At 48.0% G+C, this 16922-nt stretch overlaps 1 protein-coding gene and 1 pseudogene across 3 annotated transcripts in view; both read right to left on the bottom strand.

The window, feature by feature from the left end:
- The window catches only part of PARP4 (poly(ADP-ribose) polymerase family member 4), a 70581-nt gene that overhangs the window by 19133 nt on the left and 34526 nt on the right, over positions 1 to 16922 (bottom strand). For all 3 annotated transcript variants that reach the window (XM_016130740.2, XM_036228441.1, XM_016130736.2), the window contains 8 exons: positions 12535 to 12699; positions 11837 to 11883; positions 11613 to 11691; positions 8322 to 8459; positions 4025 to 4220; positions 3116 to 3183; positions 2378 to 2565; positions 156 to 255 (listed from right to left, as the gene is read on the bottom strand). In XM_016130740.2, the coding sequence (XP_015986226.2) occupies positions 156 to 255; positions 2378 to 2565; positions 3116 to 3183; positions 4025 to 4220; positions 8322 to 8459; positions 11613 to 11691; positions 11837 to 11883; positions 12535 to 12699 (981 nt within the window). The remainder of the gene's footprint in view (positions 1 to 155; positions 256 to 2377; positions 2566 to 3115; positions 3184 to 4024; positions 4221 to 8321; positions 8460 to 11612; positions 11692 to 11836; positions 11884 to 12534; positions 12700 to 16922) is intronic.
- Positions 6155 to 6273, bottom strand: LOC118609516 (annotated as a pseudogene).

Genomic DNA, 16922 nt, shown 5'->3' with positions numbered 1-16922 from the left:
ACACCTTCCTTCCACCTCTGCCTCCTGCCAGCTCCCCTTTCCATCAATGTCACTAATGGCACTAGACTGTAAGAAGTTACTGCCGCTAGGTTGTAAGAAAATAACATTTCCGCATGTAAACAGAAAACCAGAAATAAGATGCTTGAGAAACGTACCTGTTTTTTCCAACTATGTTTGGATTTTGAGTTAAAATATTCAAACGCTCCGACACCATGCTGGGACAGAGTCCTGAGGAGGTGACGGTTTGCTGTGGGACTGATCACATTGAACACGGGTTAGTTTTCACAAACGGTTTTGAAGTCCATGTACTTAACAGTGTTGACACAGCTCAAAACTAAGACAGGACATGCAGAATTTACTCTTCTGTAGCTAAGGTGACGAGGGCAAAACATATGACAGGTAGAATGAAACATCAGAAGGTTTGGGTAACTTCAGGTCCCAAAAAGTAGAGGACTTTTTTCTCTTACACAATAGGAAAAAAGCAGAAATTCTTGACTTCCAGTTTACTAAAGGACACTTGAGAAACCCCCAAAAGGTACCAGAATGATGGTGAAGATATCAACCTGCTTTCAAGGACTGTCGAAGCTACCAAATCTGATACCGAAGGCCAAGCGGCAAAAGGGGTTAATAAAGTCTACATCTTGAAATTTGATCCACGTCTAAAGAGGAAAAGGCATAAAGAAGTAATTCCCATTCTAGCAAACATAATCTTTGATATTCAATGTCCTACTAAATTTCTCTCAATAATAATTCTATCAAGAACAACGTTCTTAGAGAGTTTCCTCCTGAAATTTAAAGAAATGATCAATCACTTTTTAGAAAAAGCTTAAGAAAGTTACTTCTGAAATATGTTAGCATATCGGTAAAGACTGGAGTTGGCTTCAGTCCTCAGGGTGTAACTGGCGGTGACTCAGCAGAGCTGCTCCGCATTTTATAAATCCCTCAGCAGTGAGACCACTTGGAATCTTCTCTGTGCTCCTGCCTTGCAGACTCAGATGACAACTTGTTATGACCCGCTGGAGCGACAGTCTACTCCTGGAGAACTCGCAAGGCCTTGCTGCAGGTTTTTTTTTTTTCTTTTTTTTTAAACGCAAATGAGTATGCATAAAATGAGGCAGAAACATTTAGAAAGATCCTAAAAACTAGACGGAAAATCAGTACCAATTCCAGCTGCCTCAGGCTGAGTTATGTCATCAGGCACAAAGTCAGCCCACGACGGCACCCCCTTTCCTTCCTTCCTGGCACTTGGAACCCTTCTCCCTTTGAAGTCACTGGACTGCTGTCTGTCTGTGCCCCACACACAGTACTCAGCCCGGGCCAAGCAGCGTCTGTCCCCTGACAGGTGCTCGGTGGGACACAGTGCCTCCTATGCTGAAGTGTATGGGGCTGGACGCCAGCCCAGCAGGCCCCAAAGTGCAGGGAGCAGGCAGGTGCTGCTGTGACCAGGAAGGCAGGGAGGGGACACCTCGCTGTGGCAGGCCACTCTGTGTCCACAGGTGCAAGTTACTCAGCTCAGTCCTGCTAGGGACTGTCCCTGGGTGGACGCCATCACGCCTCAGATGACAGAGAACAGAACTAGGCATGTGACTGAGGGGGCAGAGAGAGAAACAGCGCCTTCCGGGTAGGCAGGGAGGCCATCCAGGGACATGCAGGGCCCAGACTGCCACGGCAGGGATGGCGGCACATGCTGAGGGAAGGCCTGGTGACAGCTTGTGGTGGTGGTGACTCTAGGGGCGGGGGCGGGGGCATGCATGCTCTGCAGACATCGGTCCGGTCCCTTGGGTTTGCTGTCTTCCTTATAGTTACACCACGTGCCTCAGTTCAAGCTGAAAAGCTAACCACGACTGGGGGGTTCACTTTCACACCATGGGTTTGGCTTCCCCAGAGAAAGCCCCCACCTCCCTGCATGTCTCAGGGGCTGACGACACAGACTGCACAGAGTGCTTGTGGGAAGGGCATCGTGAGGAGCAGGCACCTGCTCCCCACACCCCTAGGCCATCAGAAACTGCCATGGGAGGGTGTGCCTGGCTGCCAGGTCTCCAGGCTTCTCAGGACAGGTCAGAAATTTGGATTTTTATGCAAAGTAACAACACTAACGTTGACGGGTGCTTGCCACGGCTGGATCTGTTCCAAGTGCTTTGTATACGTGAGCCCACTGAACCCTCGGAGCAAACCTACGAGGCAGGCGTGTGCGTCACCAGCCTCGCTTAGAGAGTCGGCGACCTGCCCAAGGTCACTAACCCGTGGCCAGGCCTGGTATGGAGGGAGACCCAGGCAGCCTGGCCCAGCGCCCAGAGCCCAGAGGCCCCGGCCTGCGCCCCGAGCAGCCGCTACACGCCAGCCCGGACCTCGCCCCCCAGGCGGCCCCGGCACTCACCCGACCCCGCAGGAGAGCAGCCGGGTGTGCCGCACGTGCCGCTCCACAAGCTGCAGCGTCAGGCTGTCGCCCTGCAGGTGCCCGTCAGATATGAGGAGGACGTTCCGCAACCCCTGAGCAGGCGGCAGCAGACTCAGGTATCGGAGCACTTTCCAGAAGTCTGTGCTGCCCATGGTGGGCGAGGCGGACTGCGGGAGTGAGGAGAGCGAGCGTTCAGCCCTTTGCTGGCCATCATCCTCGACCCGGCCTGTCGCTCCAGGGGCGTTCACAGGCACCGGCAGGAAAAGGCACTTTTTTCCTTAATTGCACATCTGTGGAGCAACTATATTTCTAGCCTGAGAGTTTAATTCATGTCGCACTATCATCAATGGCACTTATCTTTTTTACGGTCTTCAAAGACTATGACGTCGAACACCTCTGGGTCTGCCAGCCCAGACTGAGGGGGCGACTGGTCATCCTGGGCTCGCTCCGTTGGAAAAAGAAGAAAAGGGACAGAAGCGAGCTGCAAAGCTGACACAGCCGGCTTTACTGGTGTGGCAGGGACTGTAGATGATTTTTATCTTTCCTTTTATTTTCCAAATTTTCCCCCATGAGTTCATATTGCTTTTATCAATGACATAAAAGAGCCGCCAACACACAAAAACAGGACTGGTGCCTTCTGATGGTGGCCTGGGGGCAGCATCCCTAGAACTGGATAGACCTCGACTTAGGAGACACAGGGAGGTGGCGTTTACTCACCGTGATGAACTCGGCTGCCACACTGTCACTCGTGAGGCCCTTGGGGTATGAGAACAGCTCCTGGTAGCCTGTGAGATGAGACTGGTGTGAGGTGTCGCCGTTCAACATTACTGACCGCTAACAAACAACAGTGTTTCGTAATTTTAATGGATAAAAAACCACCACGGTATTCCTTTAATAAATTCTAGTGCAAACCAAGCACTTTACAGTGCAAAAGGCTGAATTAAACTGCACGTGTGCATTGCTCATGCAAGGTCGGATGAGGCTTCGCGACAGCATGGACCGCCCAGCCATCGGAGGGACCTTCTCCCACGACCTCTGCCCCAGCAGCCGCAGAGCCTGGCTCCTTCCTAAAGGGGCGGGGCCGTCTGCTAAATGGCGCAGAAGAGCCAGCGGGACACGATGCCCCCTCCCTCCCCTCTGTGGCCCTTCTTCCGGTGGCTGAGGTGGCCCTGGGCCCCGCCTGGTTATGGCGTCACTCTTCTTGAGCCCACTCCTCCCCGACTATCTGTACTGCGCTCATTTCCCAGGTTCTGTCCTCCACCTGGGGACCCTCGTAGGTCACACCAAGGGTCTTGCGGTTGGCTCAGCTGGCGTTGGTGATAGTCACGTGCGCACAGCACTTGCTGTGGCCATGGCCCTGTTTCGAGCCCTTTACATACATAGTCCAGTCCTCACAACACCACGGTGAGTTGCAGGCTACCGCCCTCCTCACGGACGAGAAAACGGAGGCTGGACAAGGGCAAGCAGCTGCCCGTGGCGGCACCTGGAGCTGCCAAGTGGTGGAGCTGGGACTGGAACGGACTGGAACTCTGTGCTCCCTCTTGCTCCAAAGGTGACGTGAGCTCTACCCACGGACAAACGTGCGGCTGAGAGGAGGCACACTGCGCCCGGAGCCCAAGCGCTCACCTGAGCCAAACTTGACAACGTTCACCTTCTGCTCCTGGCCCACCAAGGACAGCGCGTACAGGGCAATCTGCTTGGCGTGCAAGAACGTCACACCCTCCATGGAACTGGAGCAGTCGAGACAAATCACCACTTCGCTCTTCTCGGCTGCATCAGGGAGGGCGCTGCCGAGATCCGGGTGGAAAACCAGCATGCAGGCCTGAGCGGGAGGGGGCCAGTTCAGGGGCTGCGCGGGGCTCGGACTGGCCTGTTCACACGTGCCCGAGGACCACAGAAACTTGATCCCCAAACCCAGCCATGCGATGTCTCTTAAACTCGGACAGGTAACTGAGGCAGAGAAACAGAATGAAGGGCGGCCCCTAAAACCCGGCCAAGACCCGCAGGCTAAGGCACATGGCCTCCCCCCAGATCTCCGAGCCCAGAGGGAAGCAGCCTGAGAGGGAGAGGCAGAAACGCGCCAACGCAGGAGCGTGCGTGTGTGTTTCATTAAAGATCACCCAGTGTACAAAAACCCAAGTTAACAGAGAAGGTGAACTAAATGCACTTATTCCTGTGACTCAGGGGTCGTCACTTCCCCATGCCCTTTGCATACCATGCTCAGCAGTGGCATTTGAAAGAGGTTTTAGTTCACATACCACTAATATTTCAGGTACCTCTTGATGGTACAAAGTAAGACATACGTACATAGCTAGGGTTTGCCGAATTTGGCACAAATGTGTCATTTTTATTGGAGAAGATCTACTTGTAAAATCTGAAAACTTGCTAGTCAAGTAAAATAATAATATAAAAACAGAGAAAGTTAAGATTTATTCGATAGTAGGAATTCAAATAAAAAGTAAAATGTTAGACCTGGAGTTTTCAACATGTGGTCCATAGACCCCCTAGGGGTCAAGAATATAGAATATCTAAAAATTTGTATAGTACCAATATTGTCTGCAGAATGAATAAAGAACATGCCCCCTTCTCTCTCCTACATACATGCGCATGCCATCCTAAAGAGAATATAGATGCCACTGTCGTATTAAAATATAAACTTACTGTTTATTTTCTTAATTGAAGTACAACTACTATCATAAAAGTTTAGTTTTAAAAATCTCCCCCAGATTTACTGAGACATAAAGGACATATAACATTGTGTAAGTTGAAGGTGTCCAAAGTAACGATTTGATGCTCACACATACTGTGAAACGATGACCACAGTAAGGCATTAGCACATCCATCGCGTAACTGTTTTTTTTGTTGTTGTTGTGAGAACGTTTAAGATCTACTCTCTTAGCAACTTTCAAGTATATAATTTGGTACTTTAACTGCAGCCACCATGCTGTATATTAGATGACCAGGACTTATTCACCTTATAACTAAAGTTTGTGCCCTCTGATCAGTATCTCCCCATGTCTACCCCCAGCCCGGCCTCTGACAACCGACCTTCAATTGTTTCCATGAGCTCAGCTTTTGCAGAGTCCAAACACAAGTGAGACTGTACAGCATTTGTCGTTCTCTGACTTATTCACTTAGCATAATGCCCTCGAGGTCCATCCACACTTTTGCAAGATTTCACGTCTTTTTTATGGCTGAATAACGTATCTATTATCTATGTATCTCACATTTTTCTTTATCCGCTCATCTATTGATGGACACTCAGGTTATCTCCACGTCTTGATTACTGAGGATAGCGCCGCCATGAACACCGGGGTGCAGGTGTCTCCTCAAGACTGTGATTTCATGTCCCTTGAATAAATGCCTGAAAGCGTGACTGGATCGTCAGGTAGCTCTATTTTTAATTTCTGAGGAACCTCCTACTGCTGTCCACAGCGGCTGCACCAGTTCACATCCCCACGAGCTGTCAGGAGGGCCCCCTTTTCTCCGCGTCCTCGCCAGCGCTTCTCATCTTCCGTCTCTTTGATAAAAGCCATTCGAACGTTGTGAGGTGACTTCTCACTGTGGTTCTGATCTCCGTGCTGATTAGTGATGCTGAGCATCTTCTCATGCACCTATTAGTCAGCTGTATGTCTCCTTTGGGAAAATGCCTATTCAACTCTTTTGTCTATTTTTTAATCAGATTATTAGTGGTTTTTACTATTGAGTTATAGGTTTCTTACCTATTATTCATTCATTCATTCATTCATTCATTTCCACCTACAGCACCTGGTCTTCCTAGGTGGTCTCCCATCCAAGTACTAACTAGGCTCCACCCTGCTTAGCTTCCGAGATCAGACAGGATCGGGCATGTTCAGAGCGGCATGGCCATAGACCCTTATGTTTTAGATATTAACCCCTTATCTGATACATGGTTTGCAAATATTTTCTCCCATTCGTTCCATAGGTTGCCTCTCTATTTTGTGGACTGTTTCTTTTGCTGCGCGGAAACTTTTTAGTTCGATGTAGTCTCACTTCCTGACTTTTGCTTTTGTTGCTGGTGCTTTTGGTGTCATAGTCAAAAAATTGTTGGCAAGACCAATGTCAAGAAGCTTTTTAGCTATGTTTTCTTCTAGGAGTTTTATAGCTTCAGGACTCAAAGTCTTTAATCTGTTTTGAGTTATATTTCTGAGTGTAAGATAGGGGTCCAATTTCAAAATGCATGTGGATATCTGGTTTTGCCATAACCATATATCGAAAGGCCTATCCTTTCCCTACTGGGCGTTCTTGGTTCCGCTGTCAAATATCTGTTGACCATACATCGTGGCTTTAATTCTGGGCCCTCGATTCTGTTCCATTCGTCCACGTGTCTGTTTTTATGCCAGCACCACACTCTCCTCATTATGCAGCCTGCCAGTAAGTTTGAAATCAGGAGGTGTGGTGTCTCCAGGGCTGGCCGTTTGCGGTACTTTATGGTTCCATCACACGATAGCTTTCCGATTATTTGTATCTGCTTCAATTTCTCTCATCAATGTTTTATAGTTTTCAGTGTACGGATTTTCCATCTCCTTGATTACATTTACTCTAAGCATTTTATTGTTTATGATATTGTAAATGGACCGGTTTCTTTCTTTTCCGGATAGTTCACTGTTAGCGCACAGAAATGTGACTGCTTTTTGTATGACGACCGAATTTGGTGCTTAACGTCCAGGTGTTCCCAGACCATGGCTGAGGGAAGCAGGAGCCAGCTCACCGGCCACTTCAGGGTCCACAGCTGGGATCGAGTTTTGTACACCCATCACCTGGTACATGAGCAGGCCTGACTCCTCCTGGGTCTGCTGGAGGGGGTTGCTGATGACAGGATTAAACCGAGCGGGGCTGCAGTCAAATGCGCGGGGTACAAAGCTGCTCCTATGTCAGTAGCCAGGAACTCAGTCAGCGAGTTGGCTGTCCGGATGTGAGCTGTCTGCTCAAGAGGATCCTCTGTGGATCTGGATTTCCCTGGTGTTTTGCGATGCCCTAACTGGACCCCAAAGCTCCCACAAAGACACTTTTCTTGGTAGACACTTTTCTAGGCCAAATAATTGTTGTTGAAGGGGATACAAGCGAGGGATGTCTTATTTAGCCATCTTGCTGATGTCACTCTCGATTTTTATTTTAATAAGAGATTCTTTGTCACAAGCCACACAAAATGGTCTTAAGGCCATAAATAGTTTTGTATATCTATTTCGACAGTATCAGTAAAAACTATAAAAATAATACAGACTGATATAATGCCTGAAGGCAGATTTTTTTTTTTTTTAGTGGGGATTAAGGTAAAAACTGTAATCTTTATACAATAGATGATTGGCTAAAGAAGCTGTGGTACATATATACAATGAAATATTACTCAGCCGTAAGAAGAGATGAAATACTGCCATTTGCAACAACGTGGATGGACTTTGAAATAATCATACTAAGCGAAATAAGCCAGACAGAAAAAGTTGAAAATCACATATCACTTACATGTGGGATATAAACCTAAAAGCAACAAATGAACAGGACAGAGATACATGGACAATAAACTAGTGGCTACCAGAGGGAAGGAGGGAGTGGGGAATAGATGGGAGAAAAAAAATTAAATAATTTCTTCAATTAAAAATAAATACATAAAACATTAAATCATGTGAAATAAATAAATAATATGGCATGCCTTCTCAAAAAAAAAAAAAAAACACTACAATCTTTATAAAGAAACAGACCACATGAGGATTTTAGTAGAAAGTTCAGAAGTTTTTCATGCTCGATATCAAAAGTATTTTAGTTGTGGAATCTTGGGGTGGTGAGAGCTCATTTTGTAACGCTAGTTTTCAAGACTAGCAGTCATTTCCAAACTTAAATAATCTATTGACTCTGAAAATTTTTTTCAGTAGTGCCCCCTACATTTAAGTCAGAAGGACCATACCTCGCTTTCTTTTTCTGGATGTTTTTCAACCCACATTCTCGGGAGATGGGCATTAGTCAAGCCGACATGGAGAGAAAATCCGCTGCTGTCTAAGGTGCTGCCCTCCACGGTGCTGATCACGGCTTTGCAGTCTGTTCTCTGTGGACAGACCGCCAGGACAGCAGGTGAATGATGGCCTGTGAATGTCACTGGCCTGCTCTTACCTGTCCAGCAGCACACCTCGCCTAACACACATGGCCTCTCCACGAATCAACAATGTAGCAACAAATTCTGAAATTATGAACTGTGGATTTTTGGTGTGGCAAGCATTTAATTACTTGCCCTCCTGAAATGCTAAGGGTGGTATAAATAGTCAAATTAGCTAAGTTTGGGACAGTCTCAAACCCTGGATCCAAATACAATCGATCTGGGTATTTAGTTACAGTCTGTCCTCTGGTGATAACAGAGTGCACCAGACAGTCATAGCTTAGAACAGCAAGACAGAAAATTCAACAGAAGTCTTAGCATTATACCTTCCTTTAAAGTTTTATTTCCATAAACCTAAAATTACTTTTAAAAATGCATGTGGTAAACTTTAAAATCATAAAGGCAATGTGGCAAATTCTGAAATGGCCACAAAGTCCTCCCAGTCTCATGTGCTGGTCCCTCTGCAATGTGACTGCAGCTTCCTTTGCCCTTGAATCTGGCGTTGGCCATGACCTGCTTTGGCCAATGGGATATTGGCAGATATGAGGCAAGCAGAAGCTTGAAAAGTATTTATGCAATGGCGCCTGCCCTCCTCCGTTGCTACTGAGAAACCTCTGTCACTACATACACCAAACTGAGCTACCGTGCCTGATGACGAGACTCACGTGGCCATCACTCCGGCTAACACCAAGCCGACTTCCAGGTATGTGAGTGAGACCATTCTAGACCTCCCTGTCCCAGCCCAGCCAGCCCAGCCCAGAACTGCCCAGCCAACCCACAGAGCTGCGAGAAATAACACACGCATGTGCTTTTAAACCACAAAGTTTTGTCTGATGTAAAAGGCTTCTCGTTCAGGGCGGATTAACCCTATGTGGCGGCCTCCATTCCCCAGCAAAACCCTAAACTCTCTACAGTAAAAGGGAAGCAGGTAACAGGGTGCAAACCCATGGAGTTATCGAGGACAGGAACAAAGACGGCAGCAGGCAAGGGAGGCCCACACGTTTCCGCAGGTGGAAGGCAGACGGCTGCGTAAGTGGCCCAGCCCGCGTGGAGGGGGCACGGCCACAGCGGCGGGCTCGGGAACGCGGCACCTGGGCCGGCTCCCACGCGGGAGGCACGAGCTACCGCAGGAAGCGGCGGTTCGGGAGGACAGACTGCGTACTAAGCTGCCGGACCCACAGGCTGCCGGACCCACAGGCTGCCGGACCCACAGGCGCCCTCCCCGCGCCGGTGGCCAAGTAGCTGGCACTGACGGCCAGCTCCCTGTCCTCTCACTGAAGGAAACTGAGGTTTCTTACTTATAGAAATTCAATCAAAAGGAACCTAGGCTCGGGACCCGGAGGCACGATGAAGCATAGGGCTGCAAACGGGACTGACGTGACGGCGGGCATCCCCGAACACGGGACCCTTACGCACCCTCCTGCCATACTCTGTGACCACCCTAGAGCTGTTCTGACTAATCACAGAAGGGGCTGGAACAGTCCATGAGACCCATCACCAACCTCAGCTGCCGGTGGCCTCTGGGCCACTCGCCCGGCTCACCTCTGAGCATCCCTCTGGCCTGCTCACATTTCAAGTGAAGACAGACACGGGCAGGGCATTCAATGTTGGAGGAGAAGCCTCTAACGTGACGTATGGAGACCAGACAGACAGAAAGCCAGAGGGGAAAAAGACACTCCAGGAAAGGAGATTTAACACAGGGAACAACAGAAAAAGCATGCTGTGAACGTGTCTGGTGAGAGACAGTGACCCTGCATCCACGAACCACACAGGGATGCTACAGAAGAGGAATACAGAACGGAAAAGAGCTTACGAACCAAAAAATACGAGAAGATAAAACTTCCAGTTGAATGGTCGGAATTTAAAATAGAGAAAATCATCCAGAAAGAAAAACAAAAAGACAATTAATTAAATGGGCAACGAGGGAGAAAATGTAAGAAAATAAAGGGCTCGAACCAGGGGATACCTGACCGAGAGGCACTGCAACATGGTGAAAAGAGAAAAACAACTTTGTTTTTAAAAATCTCATGAAATTTCCCAGAATGCAAGTCCATAAGTTACTCACAAAGAATGAACGTCACCTTACTGTGAAATTTCAAAATACCAAGGATAATGAGATCCTGAAGTCCTTGAAGAATTAAAAAAAAAAAAAAAAAAGCCATAACAGACTACATATAAAGAATGGGGGATAAAAAAATGTCATTTAACTTCTCAAAAGGAACACCAGAAGCCGGGAGACAAAGTTTTCAGCACCCTGAGAGATGACACCCAGCCTGGGGCGAAGCGCCTCTGCGAATGGCAAGGGCAGCGGGTGGGAGGAGGGTGTTTCCTGGCGTGGCCGCCCGTCGCTCCCACTGAGGAAGGGAATGAGACTGTGCTCGGATGAAGGGAGAGAACGAGACAGAGGATACAGGTGAAAAAACCCTGCACAGGGCAAGAGTGGGGCAGGTCCGAGGGTGGCAGGTGTGCCCCGGCAGCCAGCCGGGAGGAGACAATGAACAGATAGATACCCTCAAGCACGCAGCAGAGTGAAAACCGGATGGTGAGGGGCGTTACTCTACGTGTCAGAGCAGGAGAGAACTGTCCTAGGGGACTAAGCCAATGAAAAAGGTATTCTCCCCACCCCGCCCCCAGAAATGCTATATGAAGATGTTAAAAAAAGAAGAATACAAGAAAATGTAATCATAGCACATTTCTTGGCTCGACAGTAAACATCATTTACATAGCCATAATAATACAAACGTTGATTACCGCCGTAACCAAAACCTGACATAACTTTTGGAATGAAAGGGCGAGAAAAAGCGGGGAGGAGGGAAGTGGAGGGGGTCAGGGAGTTAAACTTCATCCACCGTAACAGGAGGTCAAAACGAAATTTCTGAAACAGGTGAATGAAGAACAAGCCGTAAAAATTATTACTTAAAACTTTGGGGGCCACCAAAAAAGAGCTAAAATAGCTCCAGTGCTTCACTGTCTCAGGACTGCAGCTGCTGGTGAGAAGCTGTTGCTAGCATCGTTTCACTTTTTAGACCATTTGCACGTCTTGCCCTAATGACAAATTAATGTTAAAAGAAGAGCTCTTAAGAAATAAAGCAAAACTTTACTAACCTTTTTTTTCAGTTCATGTGTATCACTAGAAATAAATTCAATCACGTACGGCATCTCAATAGACATACTCAACGAGAAGCTGCCGAAAATGAAGAGAAAGTTGTCAGTCTAATACCTTAAACATTAAACTACCTTAATTGTTTCACATCATTTTTAATGAAAATTTAAGCCATGAAACTAGCACTCGTTGAATGATTATCAGGTTTTAAATGTTAGGTACTGACCTTTGCTTTGACCCTATTTCCTGTACACAAATCTTCTTTACCGTATCCTGTTAAAAGGAAAGATGATTAAGTATGTATCTCTTTAGTTTCACAACGAGACTCTGCTGAATGCAATGTCACCAAGGCCACAACCTAGAGCAGCAGCGAGAGCAAGTCTTACTTTGGAGGAGTGAGACACAGAGCCAGCAGAGTGCGTGCTCATGGAATGACAGTAACCTCTGAGCTGTAACTGACATCAAGGTAATTTATAACCCTTTCAACTACATACGTGTATGTGTGCACACACACAACCATATGCATCTGTGTACACACAGACACATGCACACAATTTACATAACCGCACCCAAAACAGGAAGCGGACAGACCCACGGCACAGCGGAGATGGCAGCTGCGGGCAACCACCCCAGCGATGGAGTTAAGGGTGGTTTTACTGCTCCTCTTCGGCTTATTTGTATTCTTTATATTTTTCTGTGCTTCATGAACACGTAACATGGACACGATACTTTTAAGTGACTGGACAGAATAAAAATATTATGCCCTTTGAGCATATCTGTCTTTATTCTTTTTATTTTACAAACATCACATGTCCATAAATTCACTGACTTTCTGCCAAAAAGACCAAATGCTTTTGGATATTTTTTCTCCCCTAAGCATACGTCGCACACAAAAAAGCTTGTTTCGGTCTCAAGCACACGAACCTGGATGTTCTCATTCAGAGCTCTGTCCTGTTGCCAGGGCGCGACAGTGGCAGGCATGAAGAAGACAGCCACGGTACCCTGGATGCTCAGTTCCGTGATGTAGGTGATCTTGATGAGGACCTTAGCCTTGGGGGGTAAGTTCCCAACACTTACGGTAAACACGTCCTGAAACAGAGACATGTTACTTAGCTAGCGACTCACACACACGCATCCATTCCACGCTGGCCGATCCCCCCATCACGTCCACCAGCTGAATTACAGTATGCCAGATTCTTCCTCAGAAAATGAGAGCCTACAAGACAGGCACTGGTGGAGACTCTTGCAGCTGTTCCCAGTGGTGGGACAGTGTGACGTCTTCGGGGGGGGGGGGAGGGAGGGACTGGGAGAGCAGGCTTGTTGGCAGCAGGACCCTGCCCGGCTGGGGTGCATCACTCAGTGGCCTCTCCCCACCAGGGGTCCCACGTGCAGGGATCTGCACAGGGACCCCATCCAGGCTGCCCCTTCTGGGAGAACTTGGCCTCTCTGGCCCCCGCCACTGCCAGCACCAGCTCTAACTGCGGCTGCCGAGCCAGAGTGGCCGTCACCAAACCTGGCCCTCACCCAATTCTTTTACCCTGCAGTAAATGCATCACTTTATTTTTTAGAAAAAGTATTGCATTTTCTTTACTGGGTACTGATAATCACTGCATGTGATTAGCTCAGGCAGAAAAGAGAGAGGCTAGATGTGTTTTCTGACACCTACACAGGGACCGTCCGAGCCTCCTGACCATGCATGCCCTCCACGTGGCTGTGCGCCTATGAACATGCCACGTGTGTAGATCAGGAGTGCATAACATTCACGGTTAGCACTGAGGGACAGATTACTTTCGACATCGAGGATATCCATTTGCAGGATGGGAATGAACAAGGAAGAGATGATTAAGTTACTAGTGCTTGCCCTCAAAAGAAGTGTATGGAAACCGGGGGTCCCCGTGCGAGACCACCACTCACTCACATGGGGCTGCAGTGCCGGCTCTGCGTAGGGTATGAACAGATGAAGTCCCTTCTGTTATAACAAGGCAGACTTTCTACAAAATAGCATTCTTCTGATACTTGGAAACATAATACGTGTAACATAAAATGCATATTTCTAGATTATCATATATGACACATACAATGCCAGATATGTATATGTGTATAACTCAAAGATACATAATCCTATGTATAACGTCAACTATCAGAAGACTTAAATCATACACATATACACTTATATATAACATATTTAACATATGATACATACACATTGACCCTTGAACAACTCTGGGGTTGGGGAACTCCCCCACGCAGTTGAAAATCCACATATAACTCCTGACTCCCCCAAAACTTAACAGCTGACTGTTGACCAGAAGCCTTATCAATAACATAAACAGTTGATCAAAACATATTTTATAAGTTATATATATTAAATACTGTATTCTTATAACAAGGTAAGCTACCAAAAAGAAAAATGTTATTAAGAAAATCATGAGGAAGACATATTTACAGTAAGTTTACAAGTTGAATGGTCTGTGAGCACCTGTGTCACTACTGTCTTATAGAACACAAAACGCTGCAGATGTTATATGCGTCAGTAACACTAGACATCGAAAATGAAAGGATAATGTGAAAAAGGAATTCATATTTACAGGGATGACGACTCAGCCATTGATAATGGAGCAGGAGCAATATGATTGCTTTATGGCAGCCTAACCTGTATACTAACCAATGAATCATTATTAAGCTTTAATGGTATACAGTATTAGAGTTCATAATACAGTGCTGGAAATATTGTTCTATTTTTTAAAAAAGCCCCTATCCCGCGGAGACAGGCTCCTCGAGAGAAGCGTAACGTAGTCAGTCATGCAATTCTTTGAGAGCAGTTGCAGGTTCCTGAGAAGGCACGCCGCTTCTGCCCAGGCAGGGACAGGCTGTCCGCCCCACCCAGGTCTGCACGTGGTGTTCCACACGACGACTGCTCAGGTGATGGTGATGGCATAAACGTCTCGCGGCCCTTGCCACGCGGAGATGCGCACACACAGCACGTGTTAGCTGTCCCCCGCGAGGTCACTTGCTGGTCACTGAGTAGTAAGGGCCTCAGAAAGGCCTCGCCCTCCTGGCCTCGTCCTCATCCTCGTCGTGTCCACGCCCAGCAGGCCGAGGAGGGGGGCTGGTCCTGCCACCTTGGGGGGCAGAGTGGAGGCGGCGGGGATGCAGAAGGGGCAGGCTCCCTCGGTGTCGCTACACAGAAATACATCGTAACTTCTGACTTTTTTGCTTTCATTTTTCTGAAAACATTTCTACACGGTTCCACCACATGCCGTAGTTTCCGTTCCCGGTCACAGAGGCCCACGTTGCAAAAGCAGTCGGGAGCGGTCCTGAATGACCGGAACCCTCGGCCAGACGTCTACCGTCAGTCTGCTCGCAGACACTGCTTCGTCTTCCTCATCGTCTGGCGCTGGCCCCAAAGGACTCACCTCCATCAAGCCGGCCTCTGTTAACTCCTCTGCTGTGGAGCTGTTAGCTCTTCAATTTCTCCAAGATCTGCATCTTGAAACCCTTTGCCACCGCCCACCCATACCTTTCTGCCACATCCGCGACCTCGTCCATGACTTCCTCGATCGGCTGTCCTAAACCCTGTGAGGTCGCGCACGGCATCCGGACAGTTTTCCCCAGCAGGAGTTTGTTGTTTGGGGCTCGGTGGGTTTCATGGCTTTTTCTGAAACGATGTGTTCTCAGTGGTGTGATCCTTCCAGACTCCACAATGTTCTCTCTGGTGGGGTCTCTCCCACGGTGTCGACAGTCCGAGCCACAGAGACCATGTGTGATGAACTGTAAAGGTCCTGATAACCCCTGACTTAGAGGCCGAGTTAGAGACGCTGTGTTTGGAGGCAGGAAGATCACTTTGATGCCTTTGGTGTTGAACTCATGGGGCGCGGGGTGGCCAGGGACAGTGTCCAATATATAAAGGACTTTAAAAGGCAGCCCCTGACAGGCAAGGTACCTCCTAACTTCAGGACAAAGCACCGATGGAACCAACCCGGAGAGAGTCCCTGAGGGCCAGGCCCTCTTGCACACCCAGGGCCGGCAGCTGGGGCGTGGCTTCCCTCTTCAAGGATCAGGGTGAGCAGCGCTGCAGATGAGGGTCAGCCTGTGCGTCACCCACGAACCGGCAGTCAGCCCACCCCTTCTTGCCCTCAGTCCCGGTGCTCGCTTCTCTTCCTTAGCGATGTCTGGTCTCTGCATCAGGATGCACCAAACTGTTGCTTAGTTTCTATGTTTCTAGGCTGGCTATGTGGTTCGTCTGTGAGTTTTTTAAATTGTCGCAAAAAAAATCTGCATGCAGCTGTGCAGCTCAAACCTGTGTTGTTTGAGAATCACTGTGTAATAACATATATTACTTATACAATACATTATGTTATTATGGTATTAATATATCCTAGTATAAGAACAGTACAGTCATCAGGTGGCAAAATATATTCTCAGGGCCTCGATGGCTTGGGCCAGCAGTGGTTCTGACCAGACCACCCACAAGCAACATCCTTTGTGAAGACTCTTCCTGTGGGTCATATTCCTAGGGAGATACGTTGGCATCAAGGAGGAAACATGCGGAGCAATTCATTCATGACAATGAGCTGCGCTGTGCAGCGGCAGCCCATCCACGAGCCCAGGCTCCTCTCGCCCACACACTTCGGCTGGGGGCGGGGTTATTAACTGGTTAACAGTGACCACTTCCTTGATCATCCCATTCTGCAAATGGATATACTACATATCGAAAGGTTACTTATCCCTTAAATTGATAAGTTAATAACTTCCTCTCCAAACCTCCAGTTTTCACAAGACCACAGCAATGTGGCATCCTCAGAGGTGATATGTGAAGTATATGGAGCGTCTTTAAAACCAGCTAAGTGCCTACATTGGCACTCCGCGTAGAAACTGAGGGCTTGTGACCTGGTTCCTGCCCGAGGCGCACCTAAAACAGCTTCTACTTAAGGAAAGAAATTGAGCGGGTGCGACAGTCGTCCCCTTGTCCAGATCGCCCCCGCCCCTCTGGTCCATCCCTGTGAAAGCAAATAATCAGGAAGAAAAGAACCTGGGCCTCTCTCAGGACCCTGGGCTGTGATTTGGTGAGGATGGAATAAATCGCTAAGTGAGCTCAGTTCTAGGAAACAGGTAAAAACATTGTTACTCTCTTTTATCGGCAGATGAAATGATGTATCCCAAATGTTTTCTTTATGTTGACACTTCTGGGAAACTTGGTTCCCCTATTACGAGAGGCGTCACCGGGTCTGAGCAGCCTGGCCTCCCCTGCTAGCAGCAAGAGAAATCCTAGGGCCTGACATGGTGAGGTTCATCCTAGTTCCCACTGTGAA

The sequence above is a fragment of the Rousettus aegyptiacus genome, unplaced genomic scaffold (assembly GCF_014176215.1).
Source record: "Rousettus aegyptiacus isolate mRouAeg1 unplaced genomic scaffold, mRouAeg1.p scaffold_m13_p_11, whole genome shotgun sequence".
Lineage (NCBI taxonomy): Eukaryota > Metazoa > Chordata > Mammalia > Chiroptera > Pteropodidae > Rousettus > Rousettus aegyptiacus.
Note: the sequence above shows the minus strand (reverse complement) of the source record. Positions and strands in the feature narration are given on the sequence as shown.